Consider the following 25,607-nt stretch of genomic DNA (forward strand, 5'->3'; position numbering starts at 1 on the left):
ATCAAATGGTTACAGAAAGGCTATTTGTGTTATCTTTTATACTTGGCCTTCAAATATTAATCAACCCCATGAGTCTTCGCGGCAGCATCTTGGTCAGCAGCTGTATTTTATTTGTCACCGTCGTATTTGTTTCACAGTGCTGAATCAACAATTCCACTTGGCTGTAAATTTTGGTTCAGTTGTAGCGTGACTACACGCTTCACGCTTCGCTAGATGTTTCTATGTATTATAAGTGCACTCTATTCCTGAAGGACAGGAAGCCTATTCTACAATACGGGGGATTTCTATTCGATTGGACTGTTCAGTTTAATTTTTTGTATTTATTCATTATATGATTTACTGTATTCGCTTTTAACCCTTAGATGCACAAGTTACTGGACCCTACACTCTTCCATAAGTGGGTCAAAAATGACCCATATTACAGCCAATGTGTTTTATGCCATTTTGGTAAAGAATATTGAAGACTTGTATATTAATTAGTACGATATTTAGGGCCACACAAGAATGATTTCATGCTTGAAATATCTTTATGATTCAATTAACATTTTTTGGGGAAAAAAAAAATAAAAAAACAACAGAACAGCAATAGACTTTATCCTTCCTTGTATTTTATCATCAATAGCCACGTTTACATGCTGACTTTTGTTCATACCGATTCAAATCATTCCGAATGGAAATTTCACGTCAGCTGTTTACATGTCACTTCATCTATTCCGATCCAGCGTTTATATGTGACTGCCTTTATTCCGAAAGGACGTTTGACAACTGCCGTCTGACATGCGCAGATTAATCAAAACAAAGCGTCACGTTGCAAAACATGGAGATCGATCGTCAAATCAGCTGCCGTTTTAACTTTTCGAGTGGAAACAAAACTTCAGAATGACACGCCGTTCATTTAAAAAGTTGTGTGGGTGCGCTGTGCGTGTGCTTGGAAGCCATGTTGCAAGTGACGTTACTTACGTCACCAAGTGACGTCACCACGTCAGTACGGAGCATGTGCAGAAAGAACGCAACCAGACACCATTCCGCTTCCCTGTTTACATGATATAATTTTACTTCTAATCGGTTTGGGAAAAGGAATATTCCAACCCTTGTGAAACAGAATGAAATTCCATTCGGTTTGGGCCTGTTCATTCCGAATGAGGTGTTTATATGGAACAGATTTATTCGGTTTGAACAAATATTCCGATTGTAATTGGAATATTTGGCTCCATGTAAACGTGGCAAATGATGAAGAACTCCCATGCATCTTTTTTGTAAAAAAGCGGTGCTAAGCCCTTGTGGAGGCACTGACCAATTTCTGAGGATATTGTGGCTCTGTGTTCTGCTATGTGTGAGAGGTCATTCTTTCTAGTAAGAACCCTACCAACTCATTCTGTTGGCCATGATTTGGACACTGTCTTTTTCAGAGGACACATACAGTTGTGGTCAAAAGTTTACATACACTTGTGAAGAACATAATGTCATGGCTCTCTTGAGTTTCCAGTTATTTCTACAACTCTGATTTTTCGCTGATAGAACAGATACTTCTTTGTCACAAAAAAGCATTCATGACGTTTGGTTCTTTTATGACTTTATTATGGGTGAACAGAAAAAAAGTGATCAATTCTGCTGGGTCAAAAATATACATACAGCAGCGCTAATATTTGGTAACATGTCCCTTGGCCATTTTCACTTCAATTAGGCGCTTTTGGTAGCCATTCACAAGCTTCTGGCAAGCTTCTGGTTGAATCTTTGACCACTCCTCTTGACAGAATTGGTGCAGTTCAGTTAAATTTGATGGCTGTCCGACATGGACTTGTTTCTTCAGCATTGTCCACAAGTTCTCAATGGGGTTTAAGTCAGGTCAGTCAAATAAGTCAAAATATGGACGTATAGGTTGGATTGCATGTATGGGTTTCACAGTACACTGTGACGAAATGATGGGCCAAAAATATGGGCCCCTTTGCATTTTTTTTCTTAGGGCCCCCAAATGGCCTGGGCGGGGCATGTGCGTTAATTGCATCAAATATTTTAACGTGATAAATTTTAAAAATTAATTAACGCCCGTTAACACAATTTTGACAGCCCTAAAAATTATTGTTGAGTGAATTATAATGTAAACTATGCATTTTGGTGTGGCTGACCTTGACCTAACGAAACATTTTCCTCTTCTTTTGAGTTTAAGAAAGGACTCTCGCCTGCTCAAGTTTGAGCTGCTGTTCATTTTTCAAAAGTCAGCAAAATTCAGCTTACTGCATAAATAGCAGGAATAGCAGAAAGAGTGCAGCTGTGTAACTTTCTTTGAAAGTCCATCTAAAATAAGCTCCGAGCCCAAAGATGGCTTTCTGGATGGGAGATTGTAATGATCTAGGAGGGAGATTTCTCAGGCATGACTTGGGGCTACTGCAACATTTGGGGATATGGTCAGTGCGAACGCAGACTTTGATCGATCGCCTCTCTTCACGGGTGTTAGAACCGCCATTTCAGCAGCGGCCTCCGCAAAATATCCCACGGCTCGGAGCGTCTGCTATCTGCTTAGAGAGCAGATGGGCATAGAATAGAAGATTGTGCGGGCTAAATTATTTTGAGAAAGGAAAAGTGGAGTGCGCGCCGACATGACGCTAGGGGAACGACGCTATCGCATTGTAGAAAGGTGCTGACGTGGTGTGGCGTCGCTTACGGAGACAATAATGGCCTAGATTTCCTGCGGCAATCATTTTTAACCTGGTTTTTCAATTCGTTGAAATAGCGTGTCAATACCATAATGGTTCATATCTGTTGCATTTTTATTTAAGGGTTCTCAGACTTTTAAATGATTCCTCCAGGCGGAGAAAATTCCTCGATCAATTTTTTAAATCGAGTCAATCGAATTATTCGAGTACTCGTTTCAGCTCTAGTCTATTGAAACATTATGGCCATTACATCAATAATTAAAGTACAGTTCTTACATTGTGCACCTTTAAAGGTCAACTGTTAATGTTTTGCATTACTATAATTAGGCCTGCAGCTATCGATTAGTCGATTAATCGATGAACTAGTTAGTTCGAATAATCGAGTAATCGGATAAGGAACATAAAAAATACCTGACCTGAGCCTCAAACGGTATAAAAAATAAATGAGGATATACAGTGCCTTGCAAAAGTATTCGGCCCCCAGTGGGGATGGTGTGTTCAGGGTGATGAGCTGTGTTGCTTTTACGCCAAACATATCGTTTTGCATTGTGGCCAAAAAGTTCAATTTTGGTTTCATCTGACCAGAGCAGCTTCTTCCACATGTTTGGTGTGTCTCCCAGGTGGCTTGTGGCAAACTTTAAACGAGACTTTTTATGGATATCTTTGAGAAATGGCTTTCTTCTTGCCACTCTTCCATAAAGGCCAGATTTGTGCAGTGTATGACTGATTGTTGTCCTATGGACAGACTCTCCCACCTCAGCTGTAGATCTCTGCAGTTCATCCAGAGTGATCATTGGCCTCTTGGCTGCATCTCTGATCAGTTTTCTCCTTGTTCTAGAAGAAAGTTTGGAAAGACGGCCGGGTCTTGGTAGATTTGCAGTGGTCTGATGCTCCTTCCATTTCAATATGATGGCTTGCACAGTGCTCCTTGAGATGTTTAAAGCTTGGGAAATCTTTTTGTATCCAAATCCGGCTTTAAACTTCTCCACAACAGTATCTCGGACCTGCCCGGTGTGTTCCTTGGTTTTCATAATGCTCTCTGCACTTTAAACAGAACCCTGAGACTATCACAGAGCAGGTGCATTTATACGGAGACTTGATTACACACAGGTGGATTCTATTTATCATCATCGGTCATTTAGGACAACATTGGATCATTCAGAGATCCTCACTGAACTTCTGGAGTGAGTTTGCTGCACTGAAAGTAAAGGGGCCGAATAATATTGCACGCCCCACTTTTCAGTTTTTTATTTGTTAAAAAAGTTGAAATTATCCAATAAATGTTGTTCCACTTCACGATTGTGTCCCACTTGTTGTTGATTCTTGACAAAAAAATTAAATTTCATATCTTTATGTTTGAAGCCTGAAATGTGGCGAAAGGTTGCAAGATTCAAGGGGGCCGAATACTTTTGAAAGGCACTGTATGTACATAAAAACAATTGGCTAACTTTCATAGCAGAAGTCCGCTAGTTTAAATGCTATAAAATGCCAACGTTTTTTTTTTGTTTTTTTTTACAATGCTCTTAACAAATAGTTCAAACACATATTCCCACAAAAAAACACATAAATATACCTTTATAACTAAATTACGAATGCATTAAAAAAACATAAGCTCAAACAAAAACTTATGTTGGTCTTAACAGGGAGCAGCTGGATTCAGCCATGTGAAATAAGGCAGACCAGAGGGCAGTGTATCCATCCAAATCAATAAAACTAAATGCAAACACTTTCAGAACAAACCATCACAATGCCATTTTAATTAAACGAATACTCGAAGCAGCAAAATTTAATTCGAATATTTTTTTAATCGAATAGTCGAGTTAATCGATTAATCGTTGCAGCACTATATATAATCAAGGATCGGATAGATGCAAAATGATGTGACCTGAAAAAAAAGGGAGAAGATTATGTACACTGCACGCATTAAAAATTCTCTTTTACGGGCATGCTGAATGGTTGTAATTCCCCAATTCAGCCATGGTTTACGCTTGAAACCCCGCCATGAACATTTGGGATTAAGCAATAGTGGCGCCTGGACACACACTTGAGTGTGAAACACGCTCGCATTCACTGGCTGGCTGGCTCCCCCTCGGGCCGAGCGCGAGCGGCGGGCGAAAATGGCGACTTGCCGGCGCAGGCCTGGCACCTCTCTAGACCGTGAGGGTAGCAGGCCTGGCAACGCAGCTCGCTGATGGACTCATTGAAGCGGTTGGCCAGCATGGACAGCTTGCTGCCGTGACACAGCGAGCACGGCGTGCAGCCCGAGCCGCCGCAGAGTTGGCAGTCGCTCCATTCCTACAGAGGGGGCGAGACGCATGCGGAGATAAGTGGTAGGACACCAGTAACGTTCAAGTCACAGTCCCTCGTTGCTTTGGACTAAAAGAGCAGACAGGCACTAGGCAATATACAGTAAAAAATAGCATTGATTAAATATAGCGTAGAGGTGGACCAATTCAAAAGCGAATTTGTAAGTCGATATATATATTTTTTAAAGCATGTAGATGATGAACAGCAATTTAAGAAAAAAAAATGCTTCAACAGCTTCAAATTTACAATGATGGCCTTAGACTTAACACTAGAAAACCCAACAGAGGCCGACTCGGCCTTTCTCAAGACAAATACCCCTAATATTCCCAAGCAATGGCCGATTTGGACTCTCCTCCAGAAAAAACCCAGAGGTGGCCAAAATGACCCAAGTGCTTTTGAATTAGCAAGTCGCTGTCTGACAGACAGTAACCATTCATATGTACAGTGGGGCAAATAACTATTTAGTCAACCACTAATTGTGCAAGTTCTCCCACTTGAAAATATTAGAGAGGCCTGTAATTGTCAACATGGGTAAACCTCAACCATGAAAAACAGAATGTGGGAAAAAAAAACAGAAAATCACATTGTTTGATTTTTAAAGAATATATTTGCAAATCATGGTGGAAAATAAGTATTTGGTCAATACCAAAAGTTCATCTCAATACTTTGTTATGTACCCTTTGTTGGCAATAACAGAGGCCAAACATTTTCTGTAAGTCTTCTCAAGCTTTTCACACACTGTTGCTGGTATTTTGGCCCATTCCTCCACGCAGATCTCCTCTAGAGCAGTGATGTTTTGGGGCTGTCGTTGGGCAACACGGACTTTCAACTCCCTCCACAGATTTTCTATGGGGTTGAGATCCAGAGACTGGCTAGGCCACTCCAGGACCTTGAAATGCTTCTTACAAAGCCACTTCTTTGTTGCCCTGGCTGTGTGTTTGGGATCATTGTCATGCCGAAAGACACAGCCACGTCTCATCTTCAATGCCCTTGCTGATGGAAGGAGATTTTCACTCAAAATCTCTCAATACATGGCCTCATTCATTCTTTTCTTTACACAGATCAGTCGTCCTGGTACCTTTGCAGAAAAACAGCCCCAAAGCATGATGTTTCCACCCCCATGCTTCACAGTGGGTATGGTGTTCTTCGGATGCAATTCAGTATTCTTTCTCCTCCAAACACAAGAAGAAGTTCTATTTTGGTTTCATATGAACATAACACATTCTCCCAGTCCTCTTCTGGGTCATCCAAATGCTCTCTAGCGAACCGCAGACGGGCCTGGACGTGTACTTTCTTCAGCAGGGGGACACGCCTGGCAGTGCAGGATTTGAGTCCCTGGCGGCGCATTGTGTTACTGATAGTAGCCTTTGTTACTGTGGTCCCAGCTCTCTGTAGGTCATTCACTAGGTCCCCCAGTGCGGTGAGCAAAAATCCCAGAACCATTCTTGTTATCATTTTGACGCCACAGGGTGAAATTTTGCATGGAGCCCCAGATCGAGGGAGACTATCAGTGGTCTTGTATGTCTTCCATTTTATAATGATTGCTCCCACAGTTGATATCTTTACACCAATCGTTTTACCTATTGCAGATTCAGTCTTCCCAGCCTGGTGCAGGTCTACAATTTTGTTTCTGGTGTCCTTCGACAGCTCTGTGGTCTCGGCCATAGTGGAGTTCTGAGTGTGACTGACGGAGGTTGTGGACAGGTGTCTTTTATACCGATAATGAGTTAAAACAGGTGCCATAAATACAGGTAACGAGTGGAGCCTCGTTAGAAGAAGTTATATCTCTTTGACAGCCAGAAATCTTGCTTGTTTGTAGGTGACCAAATACTTATTTTCCACTGTAATTTGGAAATAAATTCTTTAAAAATCAAAAAATGTGATTTTCTTTTTTTTTTTCCCCCACATTCTGTCTCTCATGGTTGAGCTTTACCCATGTTGACAATTACAGGCCTCTCTAATCTTTTCAAGTAGGAGAACTTGCACAATTGGTGGTTGACTAAATACTGTACCTGTATGCCCATGCCTATGTGTCTGTTCCTCACCTCGAGTTGTATGTTCAGCTGGCATACATGTTTTGCAAGCCAAGCAAAACCTTCCCTTTTAACTCTGTGTTTTACTTGCCCCTAAGCTTCATGACTGTTCTGTGTATATAAATAAATGTATACTGCAGAAAAATGGAACTCCAGATTGCCTCAACAAATGTAAAATGTCTCGGAGAAAGGAATGGGGGAATCACAAAAGAAGATTAACTCCTGGACTTTGCGCAGCCGAGACGAAGAGAAAATTGGCAACTTGAGGAAAAAAAAAAACAAACAGACGGTAAACTTTTCTTTTGCAAGAAAAATGGGAGAGTGGCAAGATGAGAGAGGGGGAAAAAAGGATTAAAGCAAGAAGAAGGGTAATCCTTCAAGGAGATGAGAACAGAGGAACTAAAGATGGGTACGTGCAAACTAACAATCGGGCTAACGTAAGCATTTTTCTTTTTAATTCAGTGTTTCTCATTCAACTCATTCACTCCCAGCCATTTTCAACTCCCTTCGCTCCCGGCCGTTTTACTGGATTTTGACTGATTTTGCAAGGCCCACAGAAAATTCTGTTCTATTGCTATATAAACATGTAACCAATCATATCTTTTTCCATTCTTTAGAAATCAGCATTAAAAAAAGCTTAGTTTGAGCGATTTTCCAAGTCCTGATGAAAAAAATGAGCTTTTTGTGCATACATTTCAAACATAACTTTGACTTTAACTCAGCTATTTTTTGCTTTAGTTACATCCCAAACATCTGAATAATGTTTTCCTTTTACAAAATAACATATCCAACAAGACAAATAGAGCTTTTGATAGCAAAGTAACAATTTATTTACACATAACTAACTGAGCGATGACGCTGTTGTGGCCGGAAAAACTTGCCCCCTAAACTTTTATCTCATCGCTACCTGTCTCATAAACATGGATTTTTTTTAGTCTCTGCGGGGTTTGCTCGGCGAGCAGCACGGACTCAACGGCATCGTACACTGCACTGGTGGTCCCGGTCGTTCTGCTCGGTCGTCCAGCGCCTGGCATCCCGAGCGTCTTCTAGGTTGTTCTCCATTCGGTCGTCTTCCTCCGGCGCCCCGGCCGCGCAGCCTGGCCGTTCGTTGGCGTTGAATCAGGTTGCAGGTCTTACCAAATGCGCTACTGCCCTCCAGTGGCCAGTTTTATTGCTTAAAAATGGATTTTCAGCTTTGTGCTTTGGAGCTAAATTGAATTAGAATCCAGAGATGTCTCTTGTAAAAAAAAAAAAAAAAATTTTTAATGTAAAAGACGTATAAATACGTCTTTGGGACACTGAAACAATTAAAAATAGAATGTATTCATACGTTTTTGGGAGCAAATGAGTTAACCTGTAACACTTCATTGTACAGCCACATCATTGCTTCAAGAAGATTCATTTGGCCAGCACTGCTCCCTTGGGGGAGACAGTCAACCTCTGCTGCCACCTGATGTCAAAACTGTTGTCGTCCAACATGCCTCCTAGCATGCATTGCAGCACTACAGATGTAATTAACAATCAAAATTCATGTTCTGTGCTAATTATTTCTTCAGTTACTGTTCCAGTCATTTCATTAATTGCTAGTTACGGTATTTGGTAACACTTGACAGTGGCACCATAAGACTGTCATAAGACAATCATAACTATGACATTACACTGTCATGAGCATTAATAAATGCTCATAACTGATGTTATTCAATGTCATCTGTCATAAGCATTCAGTAATGCCCATGACAGTGTCATGTCATTATTATGACGGTCTTATGATACTGTGATAATGACACTGTCAAATAAATCGGTACCTATTAAACCAAATAAATCAACAAATAAGGCGCACTGGACTTTATATGCCGCAGGATTCAAAATGAGGGAAAAAAGCAGCCTTTTATAGTCCGAATATTACAGTAGTTGTTTATTAGTCACAGGCCTCCGGAGTGGCTAAGCTAGCGCGAGTCACTGGGCCCGTCCTAGCATGCCAATTGTCCCTCCGTGCCGCCTTCATAATGTGAATTATTTTTAAACAAGAATAGCATAGATAAACAATTGTCTTTATTAAATGCTTCATTGAGTGAATCCACTCAAATTCAGTCACGCTTTGACGCTCATGCTGCCGAGAACAGCCTACTACTTGAATGAATTGCCACAGACTGGTGTGTAACAATTTAAACGATGATTGATACACTTGAATCTCGTTAACTTTAAGTACCAAACACCAGCTGCACATGTGACCAAGAAAAAAAAACAAGTTTGGTCGCACTGCTTAGCTAGCAGGAGAGAGTTGAGAGGCTGTACCAGCATGAAGCAGAAAAAACAAATATATTTTTTAAATTAAAAACCCGATCCTTGTCACCCAATTCCCATCCTCTGAAAAATCGGCCCAATTTCCGATCACGTGATCGGATCGGGATATCCCTATCCGAAATACCTAACTGTGCTTGTTATGAGATTGCTTGGTGAACACAGAAAAAGTGAGAAATACAGTATACAGAATGTGAAATGAGTGAAAAACAAAAATGGAGCTAACAAAAGCTTTGCAAGAATCCTCAAGTCAAGGATCGTTACCTGCGTGTGTGTCATCACTTTCCGCTCTCCCTCCTGCGTCGCGACGGCCTTGGCTCGCCTCCTGCTGCCCCGCTCACGGGCCTGCGGGTGTCCCTCCGCGTCCACAGGGGGCGCCGCACCGTAACACAATGCCTCGCTTTTCCTGGCGGGTGCTCGTACGATGCGCAGTTTGCTGGTGTAGATGATGATCTTTCCAAAGTCCAACACCGACGACTTTGCGTAAAATATAGATTTCATATTTATGAATACAGAGTAACAGCAACGGGAAGAGAAATCATCTGATTTTGTTGCATTCTGATAAGAAGAGTATGTTAAAAAAAATAAAAATAATTTTAAACTATACGGACAGTTATCGTATACAAGTAATCCCCAGGTTACGAACGAGTTACGTTCCTACGCTAGCGACGTAACTCGAATTTCCGTATAAGTCGGAATTAACCCTATAAAGAACCCCGAAATCTTAAAATAACCATCCAAAAGTACAGTGGTACTTCGACATACGATCTCTTCGACACACGATCTTTTCGACACCCGACATAAAATTTGACTCGGTATTTGTTTCTACATCTGACGACATGCTCGAAATACGACGATTTATGACAGCGCCGCGGTTTCTTTGTTGGTAACACTTTACAATAAGGTTCCCTTAATTAACATTAGTTAATGCATTTTTAGACAGTCACTCATGTTTAAGTAACATGACAATAATTAATCTAATCCCTTATCTAACATTTATTAATATATTAATTAACATGAGTTAATGCATTAGTTAAAGCATTTTAAGACAATAACTAATGTTTAAGTAACATTACAATAATTAATATAATTGATTATCTAACATGTATTAACATATTAATTAACATGAGTTAATGCATTAGTTAATGCATTCATTAATGCATAATGCAAATATATTTTTGTACATTCAACATCATTTGGGAGTGCCTTAGCTTTCATATAAGCCATTTCTGAAACCAATTGAATAATTAAAAGTCAGGTTATAAGCAATTATTTCAACAAAATGGATATGCTACAAGACTTTTGACAGGGACTGTAAGGCTGTAAGTTGTTTCAGCTAATATACACTATGTTTGTGTGTGTTGTGTATGTTGTGTTTTGTGTCTGTTGTGTTTGTGTATGTTTGTAATTAAATTTAGAGCTACAGTTTGGGGAGTTACATGTGAGCGATTTGCTATGAGAATTGCAAATACGTTAGCATTCGTAGCATTCAAGCTAACTAACTTTTGTTAGGGAAATGAGGCTAATTTAATATACTAAATTTAAATATTGATCAGACAAGATGAACGTTTCAACACCAATTGTTTTGTGTCGAATGTTATATTGTTAAAATGAGTGTCGTTTTGAACATCAATGTACATATGTGTGTTACAACTTTACAAATCGTCAAAAGTAAGAAGCTTTAAAAACCACAATTGCCTTGTTTGCTGTCTGTCAAGCTGACCAACTTCACGTTTAGTGAGGGCAGAACACGTCATATTAATCAAGTAAAAAGTAAGATACTGTGAGGTACAATAAGGTACTGCTAACTCAACTAAAAAAAAAAACGACTGAGACACAATGGCGGATGAGACACCGGCGTCAAAAAGTCAAAATCACGTAAGACGAGGACGTTGTAACCCAGGGACTACCTGTATTACTTTCTCTTACTGATCACGCAAACCTGTCTTTTTATCTCTTTGGGAGAAGATATCAGTAGCAATTTGCATTTTTCCAACATGGTGAAATGACAATCAGATAAGGAGCATTGTGCTCCAGTGGAGTCTGTCTTTCAGGAAAAAAAAATGGAAGTCTAGAGGAGGGCAGCCAAGTGTGTGAACCTTAAATGGCCCTAAAATGAAATACCACCCCTGTATAAAATCCACATTTCTGTCCTCCGCTGATAAACGTGATAAGATTGTGGCGTCTGAGACGACGTGTGGCTTTTTGTGCGACGGATGAAGCTGACGCTAAGCCAGAAGGCCTCTGTGATATCGTTGCCAAAGTGTCAGCTTTCCTGTTAATTGTTTTGCTGGGTATTTTTTCCTATTGCAATTTAAAGTTACTTGAATTGCATGGGGATTTGTTCCATCTTGTATTCAAAGTCTTGCTGTTTTTTGTCCCTTGCTGTCTTAAGCGTCTTTTTCAGGTATGTTTGTTAATGGGTGTCTGTTTTAATCTATTCTATGGGTTTATATGGTATAGTGGTATGAAAAAGTATCTGAACCTTTTGGAATTTCTTACATTTCTGCATAAAATCACCATCAAATGTGATCTGATCTTTGTCAAAATCACACAGATGAAAAAAACGGTGTCTGCTTTAACTAAAACCACCCACACATTTATAGATTTTCGTATTTTAATGAGGATAGCATGCAAACAATGAAAGAAGGGGGGAAATAACTAACTGAACCCTCTGCCTAAGGAGACTTAGAGAGCAATTTAAACCAATTTTTACCAAACAATTTAACTCAGGTGCGTGCCCAATCACTGATGAGTGGTTTAAAGCTGCCCTGCTCACTATAAAACACACACCTGGTAAGAATTGTCTTGATGAGAAGCATTATCTGATGTGCATCGTGGCTCTGTAAAAGCTGTCTGAAGACCTGTGATCGAGGATTTTTGATTTGTTTAAAGCTGGAAAGGATACAAAACCATCTCTAAAAGTGTGGATGTTCATCAAGCAACAGTCAGAGAAGTTGTCTACAAATGGAGAGAGTTTGGCACTGTTGCTCTCTCCGAAGGAGTGGCCGTCCACCAAAGATGATACCAAGAGTTCAGCGCAGAATACTCAAGGATGTAAAAAAGAACCCTACAGTGTCTGCTAAAGACATACAGAAATCACTGGCACATCCAATATCTATGTGCACACAGCAACTATACGTAAAACTATGGCCAAGAGTGATGTTCATGTGAGGACTCCACGGAGGAAGCCACTGCTGTCTAAAAAAAAACATTGTTGCTCGTTTAATGTTTGCAAAAAGGCACTTGGACACCCCACAGAAGTTTTGGCAAAATCTTTTGTGGACTGATGAAACCAAAGTTGAATCATTTGGGAGTAACACACAACGTCATGTGTGGAGGAAAAATGGAACAGCTCACCAACATCAACACCTCATCCCCACTGTGAAGCATAGTGGAGGGACCATCATAATTTGGGGCTGTTTTGCTGCTTCAGTGCCTGGACAACTTGCAATCATTAATGGAAGAATGAATTCAAAAGTTTATCAGGATGTTTTGCAGGGAATCCTGAGGCCATCTGTCAGACAGTTGAAGCTAAAAAGAGGATGGATGCTGCAACGAGACATTGATCCAAAACAAAGAAGTAAATCAACCTCAGAATGGTTTCAGAAGAACAAAATACACGTTCTGGAGTGGCCAAGTCGAAGTCCAGACTTGAACCCCAATGAGATGCTGTGGCATGACCGAACGTCAGCGATTCATGCCAGACATCCCAGAATTCTGACTAAACTACAGCAGTTTTGTAGAGAAGAATGAGTGAAGATTAGTCCTGATTGATGTGCCAACTGATCTGCAGCTACAGGAAGCGTCTGGTTGAAGTTATTCCTGCCAAAGGTGTGGCCACAAAATACTAAATGTGATGGTTCACTTACTTATTTTCCCCTCTTCTGTCATTGTTTGCATAATATCCTCATTAAAATATGAAAACCTATAAATGTTTGGGTGTTTTAGTTAACGCAGACATTGTTTTTTCATCTGTGTGCTTTTGACAAAGATCAGATCAAGAAATGTGAGTAATTCCAAAAGTTTCAGATACTTTTTCATACCACTGTAGATGTACATAAAATATGGCCCTATCAGACAACAGTAAAGTTGGCTCTACTGTAGACGAGAGCACAACAGTGGAATTGACTTCAAAGACATCTGCGCCGGTGATCTTTCTTAAACACGTGAGTGGTAGTGCCGAAAATGTAATGGAGAGGAAGATGCTTCTGATACTGTGTGCACACTCGCAAATAATTGCTGGCATAGTAGTTATAAGTTGTATAGATAGAGAAAGCAAACATGTTGGGGACAGAGGCAGACACGGATTTGACAGGGCCAGCTAGCAGCTAAGATGCCAACTTCAAGTTTTTAGGGATTGATGCTTGTCAAGTCATTTTATCAGCTAATCATTTGAAAAAGCGAAGTGTCCATTCGAACAAACACATCTTTCCAGATCGTTGCCTTCCTTTTCCCATCAGGAAAAAAAAAGAAACTAAACCATGTGAGTGCTTCTCATTGTAGTGGGCCGATCAAACCATAACACATTTCAATTCATGTCACTACTGAGCCCCAGATTTCCATTGCTTACTTTAGTATCTCCATCTGTTTGGTCGGTCGGGCCTGCAGCAGCCTTGTAGCTTCCCATTCCTCTGTACACGTTGATTCTCTGGGCAATGAGCCCGGTTGGAGGCTCGACACCTGGGCAAACAAAAACACGTCACGCTAACACACTTTCCCTGCCCTTGTCCCCAAATGCAACATATGCCTCTAGTCTACAGTCTTCAATTAGCAATCAACCTTTTAGTGCATAGTACTCAAAAGTGCAGATATGCAGCGGTCCCACTGCCCTCAGCCGGGCTCTTCTATTTTAATGCATATACTGCACTACCTTTCTTCCTTAATTAGAGAAGCATCACATGATTTTTTAAAGGGTGCACATACTTTGTCCCGCCCATTTTTGGTTTAATTTTTTTTCCATTCTCTTTTGTGTTTTTTCATTGCAAGCAAAATAAATGAAGATATTACTACCAAAGCATTCGTAATTGCAATCATTTTCTAGGAGAAATTGAGCATTATCTGACAGAATTGCAGGGGTGCCAATACTTTTGGCCAGCACTGTACTTTACTATAACATATTACGTGACCGTATTAGGCCAAAATGATTACATAAAAATCAGCAAATTCAGACCAGAACAACACTATAAAAAAACCAACCGACTAAAGAGCATGAGTGGCCTCTAGTGGAGGAAAACATTGTTAGATCGGATTGTTTTTGTTATTGTTCCGACGTCTCATTGGTGAAACTGAGACAGCTACTGTCGGCATCTCTGGCAAAAATAAAGTCAATATGTAGAATAAAGACAAAAAATATAACGACTAGGGTTGTTCCGATCATGTTTTTTTCCTCCCAATCCGATCCCGATCGTTTTAGTTTGAGTATCTGCCGAGCCCGATATTTCCCGATCTGATTGCTTTTTTTTTTTTTGCTCCCGATTCAATTCCAATTATTCCCGATAATTTTTTCCGATCATATACATTTTGGCAATGCATTAAGAAAAAAATGAATGAAACTCGGACGAATATATACATTCAACATACAGTACATAAGTACTGTATTTGTTTATTATGACAATAAATCCTCAAGATGGCATTTACATTATTAACATTCTTTCTGTGAGAGGGGTCTACGGATAGAAAGACTTGTGACTTTGTATATTGTGACTAAATATTGCCATCTAGTGTATTTGTTGAGCTTTCAGTAAATGATACTGTAGCCATTTAACTGTTCTGCCCAAATGCATGATGGGAAGTGCAACCATGACTGTGCATAGTGGTACCAATTTATATATCTTCTCTGCGTTGGGGAATAACATAGGGTGTTAAGAAAAAGATCAATTACTACCTTTCTTCCCCACATTGCTTCCCGCGACATTTCTAATCGTAGGGAGAGGGATTGTAAGGCTTTAGCCAATTTAAAAAAGGCTCTAAAGGCTAACCAAAATTCACACTACTCATTTTACGCTGCCTTTTAGCTCTATATATAGGTAAAACGGCGCCATTACAGATTGAACGCGACAATGCGTGACTGGGTCGTGCAGCTCATGCGTTAAATATTTTAACGTGATAAAAAATATTTTTTTTTAATTAATTACCGCCGTTAACGGGATAAATTTGATAACCCTACCTTAAGCCTAAACTAAAGACTCTGGATGAGTGTAACATATTATGTCTGTAACGTTAAATACAATTAGAAAACAATTTAATTAAAATATATATATATATATTAAAAAAAGGCATGTCCGCTATTTTTTTGCCGATTCCGATACTTTGAAAATGACGTGATCGGACCCAATCGATCGGCATATCGGGACATCTTTAATAACGACTATAGTGTTGACCAAAGCAGTGGAGTAAGAGTAGTGCTTGTTCACAAATCTACTCAAGTAAAAGTATACAGTATTGTGCATAGACTAAATAATGATATAGACTTGTCAAATTTGACTTTAACTGCACCACGCCTTCAAGTAGGGGGCCATCCCACAATCCGCTTCAGTTATTCGCAGTCGGTCGCAGAGACACTTGCAGCGATCCAACGGCGGATTTAGGTTGAAAAAGTATGAAAGCTGCACCGCATACAAACAGAAAGGATTGTCTCAGGAGTGATTTGTTCGAGGATTCAAGGTAATTATTATATTTTTCGTTTTTTTCACACGAATTTTCAATGTAAAAAGCTTTTTGTTGTAAGGCTGCTGCCACTTTGTCTAACAGACATCATTCTTCAACATATTTACGTCAAATAAATGCTAACTGAAGTTGGGGGGTTTTTTTGGTTTTTTTTTCTTTTAACCAAGAATCGAGACTGTTTTACGTCCATACCTATAAAGAATTCAGGGATTTAAGCATTTATTCACAAGAAATTTCTGTTTACATATGACGGCCGCCACATTGACTAACAGACTAGCATTTTACTTTGACATATTTACGTAAAACTAAGGTCACGTTTTTATTTTTTTGCTTTTAACCAAGAATCAAGACTGTTTTACGTCCATATCTATAAAGAATTCAGGGATTTAAGCATTTATTAACAAGAAATTTCAACGGAAAAGCTCTGTTTACATATGGCGGCCGCCACATTGACTAACAGACTAGCGTCTTACTTTGACATATTTACGTAAAACTAAGGTCACGTTTTTATTTTTTTGCTTTTAACCAAGAATCAAGACTGTTTTACATCCATATCTATAAAGAATTCAGGGGTTTAAGCATTTATTCACAAGACTTTTCACCAGAAAAGCTCTGTTTAGGCGGCCGCCACATTGACTTCGTCGACATATTTACGTAAAATAAATGCTAACTGCACATTTATTTATTTATTTATTTATTTTGCTTTTAACCAAGAATCGAGATTCTTGGGGGTCCATTTCTATAAAGAATTCAGGGATTCAAGCATTTATTCACAAGAATTTTAACCGGAAAAGTTCTGTTTACATATGGTGGCCACAACATTGACTAACAGACTAGCATTGTACTTCGACATATTTACGTAAAATAAATGCTAACTGCACATTTATTTTATTTATTTATTTATTTTTTGCTTTTAACCAAGAATCGAGACTCTTGGGGGTCAATTTCTATAAAGAATTCAGGCATTTAAGCATTTATTCACAAGAATTTTCACCGGAAAAGCTCTCGAAGATTTAATAACTAAGACGATAGGCAGCGAGCCAGAAAGCCAAAATAAAAACACTCAAATACCTGCACAGGGTAGAGGTTACAAAGGAGTGCAGCACACTACCAGAAAAAACCCAATGCAGGGGCGCAACAAGCAAATGTAGCGAGACTATAGTGCGAGATGTCAAATGGCGATCAGCAAAGCAAATATCTCGGCAGCCTTCTCTGAGCTCACCCGTGCTTAAATGCTGCGTTGATGAGCCCGCATTGGATTCAGGTGTGACGTCAGGAACGCCCCCACTAACAGCCCAGCAACAAAACACAATCTAACCAGCAGCAGAATGTGACAATAATTTCATGAAAGTTGCACTGTTTGGCCTTTGAGAGGTTTAAAAAAAGTTTACTCAGTTCATTCAGAGTTTATTATTATGAACTTTTTACTTTCTTACTGTTGGGCTAGTATTATACTTTGTACTAGTCTTTTTCCTATTTTGCAAAGGTAAGCAACAGCCTGACAAAGCCTTGATAGCAATGATTTCACATCCAATTATGTAGCTCTTTGGGGGGGGGAATTGTATGTATATAATCGGGGTGGTATCGGTATGGTATCGGTATCGGCCGATACTGCAAAGCCAAGTATCAGTATCGGTATCGGGGCCAAAAAATGGTATCGGTGCAAAACTAGTTTACATATGGTGGCTGCTACATTGACTAAAAGACTAGCATTGTACTTCGACATATTTACGTAAAATAAATGCTAACTGCACTTTTTTAATTTTATTTATTTATTTTTTTTTTTTTTTGCTTTTAACCAAGAATCGAGACTGTTTTGCGTCCATATCTGTAAAGAATTCAGGGATTTAAGCATTTATTCACAAGTATTTTCAACGAAAAATGCCCTTTGTCTATGATTCCACTCGGTCAGCTTTGACGGCCACGCCTAACACTAAGAAGTACATTTTTTCAAAAGTTATTCCAGTAAATGTAACTTGTTAATACCCATCTCTGGTTACATCATGAATAAAATACACATAAACGAAGCTCTCGAAAGTCCCAAAACGAAAAATAAAAATATGAATTCATGGAAAATTGAAGATGTGAAATAAAATAGGATTATAAATAATGTATTTTCAAGATAATAAATGTTGCATAGAGGCAAAGAAAAATACAACACAACTTCAATGCCAAGTATTTTGTTGGCATTATGTGAGAGGAACAACAACACAAATTCCAAACGCTGTATGACTTTGGATGAGCTAATAAAGTTGGAGCGTACTCCATTTTATGCCTCATTATCATGAAGCAGCCACATTTCCATGACTATTAAGGTAATTGGCCTGATTGAATTGATGCGAACCTGCAGCTCGAGGTGCTCGGATAAAAGCGGCCTTTAATGATCTGCGAGGCTTCCAGCATCCTCGACAGAGGCCCTCCCATGCAAAGCTACCGTAAGTGCGGCCATCCATTTTACATGAGCAAGCGCAACACATAACGATAACAACCTACCCCGCTGCTCCGACGGAGGCTCTTGAAAGCCGCACAACTGCTCCATCTCCAGGTGGCTGGGCGGTATCTTGCCGTGCGGGAGGAAACTGTGAGGGTACTTCTCCTCGGGGCTGTCCAGCTCCTGTCCGTCCTCGTACACGTGCTTCAGGACCCGGCCGCTGTAGGACGACGCCAGTTTGAACCTGACCTGCCGATTCGCCAGCAGAGCGGGCTTTTACTTTACCAGCCGTCGGGCTACTCGCTACTACTCGGTAGTCGAGGAGACGATCAGTAAAAGTGGAAAGGTTTGATCTATAACTGGAGCGTACGTGTGCAGGCTGTCATCTCGTCTCTTTCAAGACAGAGTGGGAGTAAAATTATAACGAGAAATGTGGATCCTCAAAGATCTCTTGTACCAATACTGTACCATCATCAGAGCTTTAGTCCTAAAAAATACATTTAATACAATGTATAGTGGGGCAAATAAGTATTTAGTCAACCAACAATTGTGCAAGTTCTCCTACTTGAAAAGATTAGAGAGGCCTGTAATTGTCAACATGGGTAAACCTCAACCATGAGAGACAGAATGTGGGGGAAAAAAAACAGAAAATTACATTGTTTGATTTTTAAAGAATTCATTTCCAAATTAGAGTGGGAAACAAGTATTTGGTCACCTACGAACAAGCAAGATTTCTGGCTGTCAAAGAGGTCTAACTTCTTCTAACGAGGTCTAACGAGGCTTCACTCGTTACCTGTATTTATGGCACCTGTTTTAACTCATTATCGGTATAAAAGACACCTGTCCACAACCTCAGTCAGTCACACTCCAAACTCCCACTACGGCCAAGACCAAAGAGCTGTCGAAGGACACCAGAGACAATATTGTAGACCTGCACCAGGCTGGGAAGACTGAATCTGCAATAGGTTAAACGCTTGGTGTAAAGAAATCAACCGTGGGAGCAATTATTAGTAAATGGAAGACATACAAGACCACTGATAATCTCCCTCGATCCGGGGCTCCATGCAAGATCTCACCCCGTGGCGTCAAAATGATAACATGAATGGTGAGCAAAAATGCCAGAACCACACGGGGGGACCTAGTGAACGACCTACAGAGAGCTGGGACCACATTAACAAAGGCTACTATCAGAAACACAATGCACCGCCATGGACTCAAATCCTGCACTGAGAAAAAAAGTACACGTCCAGGCCTGTCTGCGGTTCGCTAGAGAGCATTTGGATGATCCAGAAAAGGACCGGTAAAATGTGTTATGGTCAGATGAAACCAAAATAGAACTTTTTGGTAGAAACACAGGTTCTCGTGTTTGGAGGAGAAAGAATACTGAATTGCATCCGAAGAACACCATACCTACTGTGAAGCATGGGGGTGGAAAAATCATGTGTTGGGGCTGTTTTTCTGCAAAGGGACTAGGACGACTGATCTGTGTAAAGGAAAGAATGAATGGGGCCATGTATCGAGAGATTTTGGTGAAAATTGTCCATCAAAGAGGGCATTGAAGATGAGACGTGGCTGGGTCTTTCAGCATGACAATGATCCCAGACACACAGCCAGGGCAACAAAGGAGTGGCTTCGTAACAAGCATTTCAAGGTCCTGGAGTGGCCTAGCCAGTCTCCTGATCTCAACCCCATAGAAAATCTGTGGAGGGAGTTGAAAGTCCATGTTGCCCAACGACAGCCCCAAAACATCACTGCTCTAGAGGAGATCTGCATGGAGGAATGGGTCAAAATACCAGCAACAGTGTGTGAAAAGCTTGTGAAGAGTTACAGAAAATGTTTGGCCTCCGTTATTGCCAACAAAGGGTACATAACAAAGTATTGAGATGAGCTTTTGGTATTGACCAAATACTTATTTTCCACCATAATTTGCAAATAAATTCTTTAAAAATCAAACAATGTGATTTTCTGGAGGTTTTTCTCCACATTCTGTCTCTCATGGTTGAGGTTTACCCATGTTGACAATTATAGGCCTCTCTAATATTTTCAAGTGGGAGAACCTGCACAATTAGTGGTTGACTAAATACTTATTTGCCCCACTATATTTACGTCCTTCATGTGAACATTAATCAGGTTACAGTTCTCATTTTTGTGGGACTGTAAATCCACAATTCTGAATAAGTTCTGGACAAAGATGATGAATATTAGAAGTGGACCTCTTTGACTACTCCCATACTCGAAACTATGCATTTTTACTGAACGAATATATAGCAAATTTGAATTAAACATGAGGACTTCGATTTCTTATAGTTTACAGTTCTCATTTTTGTGGTAATGTAAATCCCCAATTTTGGATACGTTCTAGCCAAGGTTGGTGAATATTAGTAGTCGACCTTGCTGACTACTCACATACTTAAAAATATGCATTTTACCATACCAAAGTTTAGAAAATTTGAATTTAAAGTCCTATGCATAATTTAATCTAGTTACAGTTCTCATTTTTGTGTAACTGTAAATCCCCAGTTCTGGATAAGTTCTGGCCAAGGTCAATGCATATTACTAGTGGACCTCTCTGACTACTCATATACTCAAAACTATATTTTTCTGGACAAATTTTATAGCAAATTTGAATTAAAATTCCTACATTAGGACTTTGATCTGGTTACAAGTTACAGTTGTCATTTTTGTGGTACTGTAAATCCACAACTTTGAATAAGATTTGGCCAAGGTTGGTGAATATTAGTAGTGGGCCTCTCTGACTATTCACATACTCAATACTATGCCTTTTTACTGTACCAAGGTTTAGAAATTTTGAATTAAACGTCCTACATGCATACTTTGATCGGGTTACAGTTCTCCTTTTTGTGGAACTGTAAATCCCCAGTCATTAATAAATTCTGGACAAGGATGGTGAATACTGTATGAGAAGTTAACCTCTCTGACTACTCCCATACTTAAAACTATGCATTTTTATTGTATAAATATGTAGCAAATTTGAATTAAAATTCCTCCATTAGGACTTTCATCTGGTTACAGGTTACAGTTCTCATTTCTGTGGGACTGTAAATCAACAATTTTGAATAAGTTCTGGCCAAGGTTCGTCAATATTAGTATCGGACCTCTCTGACTACTCACATTTGCAAAACTATACATTTTTACCGTACCAAAGTTTAGAAAATTTGAATTAAACGTCGTATTTGCATACTTTGATCAAGTTACAGTTCTCATTTTCGTGGTACTGTAAATCCACAATTTTGAAAACGATTTGGCCAAGGTTGGTGAATATTAGTAGTGGACCTCTCTGACTACTCACATACTCAAAACTATGCCTTTTTACTGTACCAAGGTTTAGAAATTTTGAATTAAACGTCCTACATGCATACTTTGATCGGGTTACAGTTCTCCTTTTTGTGGAACTGTAAATCCCCAGTCATTAATAAATTCTGGACAAGGATGGTGAATACTGTATGAGAAGTGAACCTCTCTGACTACTCCCATACTCAAAACTATGCGTTTTTATTGTATAAATATGTAGCAAATTTGAATTAAAATTCCTCCATTAGGACTTTCATCTGGTTACAGGTTACAGTTCTCATTTCTGTGGGACTGTAAATCCACAATTTTGAATAAGTTCTGGCCAAGGTTCTTGAATATTAGTATCAGACCTCTCTGACTACTCACATTTGCAAAACTTTACATTTTTACTGTACCAAAGTTTAGAAAATCTGAATTAAACGTCGTATTTGCATACTTTGATCAGGTTACATTTCTCTCTTTTTTTTTTTTTTTTTTTTTTTTTGGGTTGTGTAAATCCACAATTTTTAACAGGATTTGGCCAAGGTTGGTGAATATGAGTAGCTGAGTAGTCTCTGACTACTCACATACACAAAACTATGCATTTTTACTGTATCAAAGTTTAGAAAATTAGAAATAAACATCATACATGAATACTTTAATCAGGTTACAGTTGTCTTTTTTGTGGAACTGTCAATTACCAGTTCTGGACAAGGATGGTGAATCCTGTATTAGAAGTGGACAACTCTGACTACTCCCATACCCAAAACTATGCATTTTTACAGTACACATATATAGCAAATTTGAATTAAAAGTGCTACATGAGGACTTTGATCTGGTGACAGGTTACAGTTCTCCTTTTTGTGGTACTGTAAATCCAGAATTTTGAATAAGTTTTGGCCAAGGTTGGTGAATATTAGTATTTGACGTCTCTGACTACTCACATACTCAAAACTGCATTTTTACTGTATCAAAGTTTAGAAAATGTGAATTAAAATTCCTACATGCATACTTTGATGAGGTAACAGTTTTCATTTTTGTGGCACTGTAACTCTCCAGTTCTGGATAAGTTCCGGCCAAGGTCAGTGCTTATTAATAGTGGACCTCTCTGACTACTCACATACTCAAAACTGCATTTTTACTGTACCAAAGTTTAGAAAATTTGAATTAAAATTCCTACATGCATACTTGGATCAGATTACAGTTCACATTTTTGTGGAACCGTAAATCCCCAGTTCTGAATATGTTCTGGCTAAGTTCAGTGAATATTAGTAGTGGAGGGCCTCCAACACTGTCCATGAACTGGGCCGGTCTTTCAATGACCCCAGGCCACCTAGTCCGCCCCTGGGTCTATGGGTAGTGGGCGGGGCTTGGCTGGCCCGGACGTTCTGGTTCTCTGCATGATGATTGTATGACCTGTCTGAGGCTGAATCGATTTTTGATTGACAGCGAAATGAGCGAATCAGTGATCTAGTCATATTAACATCCGGCATTTTTCAATTTTCGTTCTGTTTTTTTTTTTTTTTTTTTTTTCTATTTGTGATTAAATGCGATCTTTTGTCTTGGTTTTTACGTTGTATTGATTTAAATGTGATTTTTATGATCTTCATGTGATGTAAAGCACTTTGAATTGCCTTGTGTTGAATTGTGCTATATAAATAAATTTGCCTTGCCTTGTTGTTCTAAGTTGAACTGGAAATTTCCCTAATCATTTGAGCGACACTTGCTTATTTCAAAACGACGAGCAAAAAATCTAGTTTATTTCTGGTGTTTTTTGTATTGCAGCAGCTTGTGTTTGGAGACTTTACTTCTGGCACTCTAGTTTCTTTCCCTACCGAGCAGCCCCTCCACCTCATTAAAATACCAGCATCCGCCATTGTAATACATGAATATTTAAAATGAATTATTCAATATTTTCTGCTACTCCTGAAGGCCACGATACCTTTAGCAATTGCCAACTGTAGGCCCATTGATTCCGACTCATTTTTTTCACCTTTTGACAGCCCAACACGAAGCATTTGGCAATCTTTCCCCAGATAACTCACCTTCCTGGGCTTGGTGCCTTCATGTCGCTGACTCTTTTTTCTCTGGGGTTCCTCCATGATGGCTGACGGGACACAGAGAGCAGGCGGGTCAGTCCGTAAAGTGAGACCGTCAGCATTAAGCAGTCACCGCATCGCTTTCTGTGACGGACGGCGATAGGCAGCGAGCACGGCGGCGATGAGATTCTCGCTGAGGAGCTTTGACTAAGAAGGTGGGTGGATGGAGCCCTTATTTTTCTCGTGTGTGTGTGTTCACCGTGCCTCCTGTGCTTAACAATGAGCTACCTTTGGCCCACCTTTATTGGTAAGCATGTTAAATTATTCACAACTGGATCATGTGTACCAAAGGGTGAAGAAACCAGAAGCTGTCATCAAATAGTGATGCCTGCTAGAAAAGAAGCCTGCATGCGTGTTTGTGTGTGGGTGTGTGTATGGGGGGGGGGGGGGGGGTATTGTTATGCAACGTTCCTGTCAATAGAGCCGGGTGTCAGTGCTGTACATATGCCAGTGGCCACAATATTATTGTATGTATACAATATCAAATGTGATCCAAAAAAAGCTACTGTATATCCAATTTCCTCACTGCGATCAATAAAATGCAATCTAATCCGATCTATAAGAAATCCTGTTTGGATTATTCAATACAGTGCTTGCTTGCTACTTTCACGTCCAAAGAGTTCTAAAAAAAAAATGTATGTACATTTTATTAAATCTACACATGTATGTACGCACACATACAGTGGGGCAAATAAGTATTTAGTCAAACATTAATTGTGCAAGTTCTCCCACTTGAAAATATTAGAGGCCTGTAATTGTCAACATGGGTAAACCTCAACCATGAGAGACAGAATGTGGAAAAAAAAAACAGAAAATCACATTGTTTGATTTTTAAAGAATTTATTTGCAAATCATGGTGGAAAATAAGTATTTGGTCAATACCAAAAGTTCATCGCAATACTTTGTTATATACCCTTTGTTGGCAATAACGGAGGCCAAACGTTTTCTGTAACTCTTCACAAGCTTTTCACACACTGTTGCTGGTGTTTTGGCCCATTCCTCCATGCAGATCTCCTCTAGAGCAGTGATGTTTTGGGGCTGTCGTTGGGCAACACGGACTTTCAACTCCCTCCACAGATTTTCTATGGGGTTGAGATCTGGAGACTGGCTAGGCCACTCCAGGACCTTGAAATGCTTCTTCCGAAGCCACTCTTTTTATTGCCCTGGCTGTGTGTTTGGGATCATTGTCATGCTGAAAAACCCAGCCACGTCTCATCTTCAATGCCCTTGCTGATGGAAGGAGATTTTCCACTCAAAATCTCTCGATACATGGCCCCATTCATTCTTTCCTTTACACAGATCTGTCGTCCTGGTCCCTTTGCAGAAAAACAGCCCCAAAGCATGATGTTTCAACCCCCACGCTTCACAGTGGGCATGGTGTTCTTCGGATGCAATTGAGTATTCTTTCTCCTCCAAACACAAGAACCTATGTTTCTACCAAAAAGTTCTATTTTGGTTTCATCTGACCATAACACATTCTCCCAGTCGTCTTCTGGATCATCCAAATGCTCTCTAGTGAACCGCAGACAGGCCTGGACGTGTACTGGCTTCAGCAAGGGGACACGTCTGGCAGTGCAGGATTTGAATCCCTGGCGGCGCATTGTGTTACCGATAGTAGCCTTTGTTACTTTGGTCCCAACTCTCTGTAGGTCATTCACTAGTTGCCCCCGTGTAGTTCTGGGATTTTTGCTCACCGTTCTTGTTATCAATTTGACGCCACGGGGTGAGATCTTGCATGGAGCCCCAGATTGAGGGAGATTATCAGTGGTCTTGTATGTCTTCCATTTTCTAATAATTGCTCCCACAGTTTATTTCTTTACAC

General features: G+C 39.8%; 1 protein-coding gene across 3 annotated transcripts; it reads right to left on the minus strand.

Moving 5' to 3' along the window:
- Positions 1-3,758: 3,758 nt before the first annotated feature.
- LOC130906724 (glutaredoxin domain-containing cysteine-rich protein 2) lies at positions 3,759-23,893 on the minus strand. Of its 3 annotated transcripts, none has more exons than XM_057821294.1 (5): positions 23,732-23,893; positions 18,458-18,615; positions 13,869-13,978; positions 9,560-9,772; positions 3,759-4,949 (listed from the first exon to the last, which is right to left on the minus strand). In XM_057821294.1, exons 1-5 carry the CDS (start codon positions 23,845-23,847, stop codon positions 4,722-4,724), a joined length of 825 nt encoding a protein of 274 aa, XP_057677277.1. In that variant the 5' UTR covers positions 23,848-23,893; the 3' UTR covers positions 3,759-4,721. The 3 variants fall into 3 exon arrangements, with proteins under 3 accessions (XP_057677277.1, XP_057677276.1, XP_057677278.1); XM_057821293.1 differs by having other exon boundaries at positions 18,458-18,639; XM_057821295.1 differs by having other exon boundaries at positions 18,458-18,644.
- Between the last annotated feature and the right edge of the window lie 1,714 nt (positions 23,894-25,607).

Source organism: Corythoichthys intestinalis, chromosome 18 (genome assembly GCF_030265065.1).
Source record: "Corythoichthys intestinalis isolate RoL2023-P3 chromosome 18, ASM3026506v1, whole genome shotgun sequence".
Taxonomy (NCBI): Eukaryota; Metazoa; Chordata; class Actinopteri; order Syngnathiformes; family Syngnathidae; genus Corythoichthys; species Corythoichthys intestinalis.

Excerpts from the sequence above, each read along its gene's own strand:
- LOC130906724 (XM_057821293.1), bottom strand. The coding sequence starts at position 23,847 with ATGCTGACGGTCTCACTTTACGGACTGACCCGCCTGCTCTCTGTGTCC. Across the intron at positions 18,640-23,731 it reads AAGGCACCAAGCCCAGGAAG|GTTCAAACTGGCGTCGTCCT; the intron begins GTGAGTTATCTG and ends TCGGCAGGTCAG. Across the intron at positions 13,979-18,457 it reads GCCTCCGTCGGAGCAGCGGG|GTGTCGAGCCTCCAACCGGG; the intron begins GTAGGTTGTTAT and ends TTGTTTGCCCAG.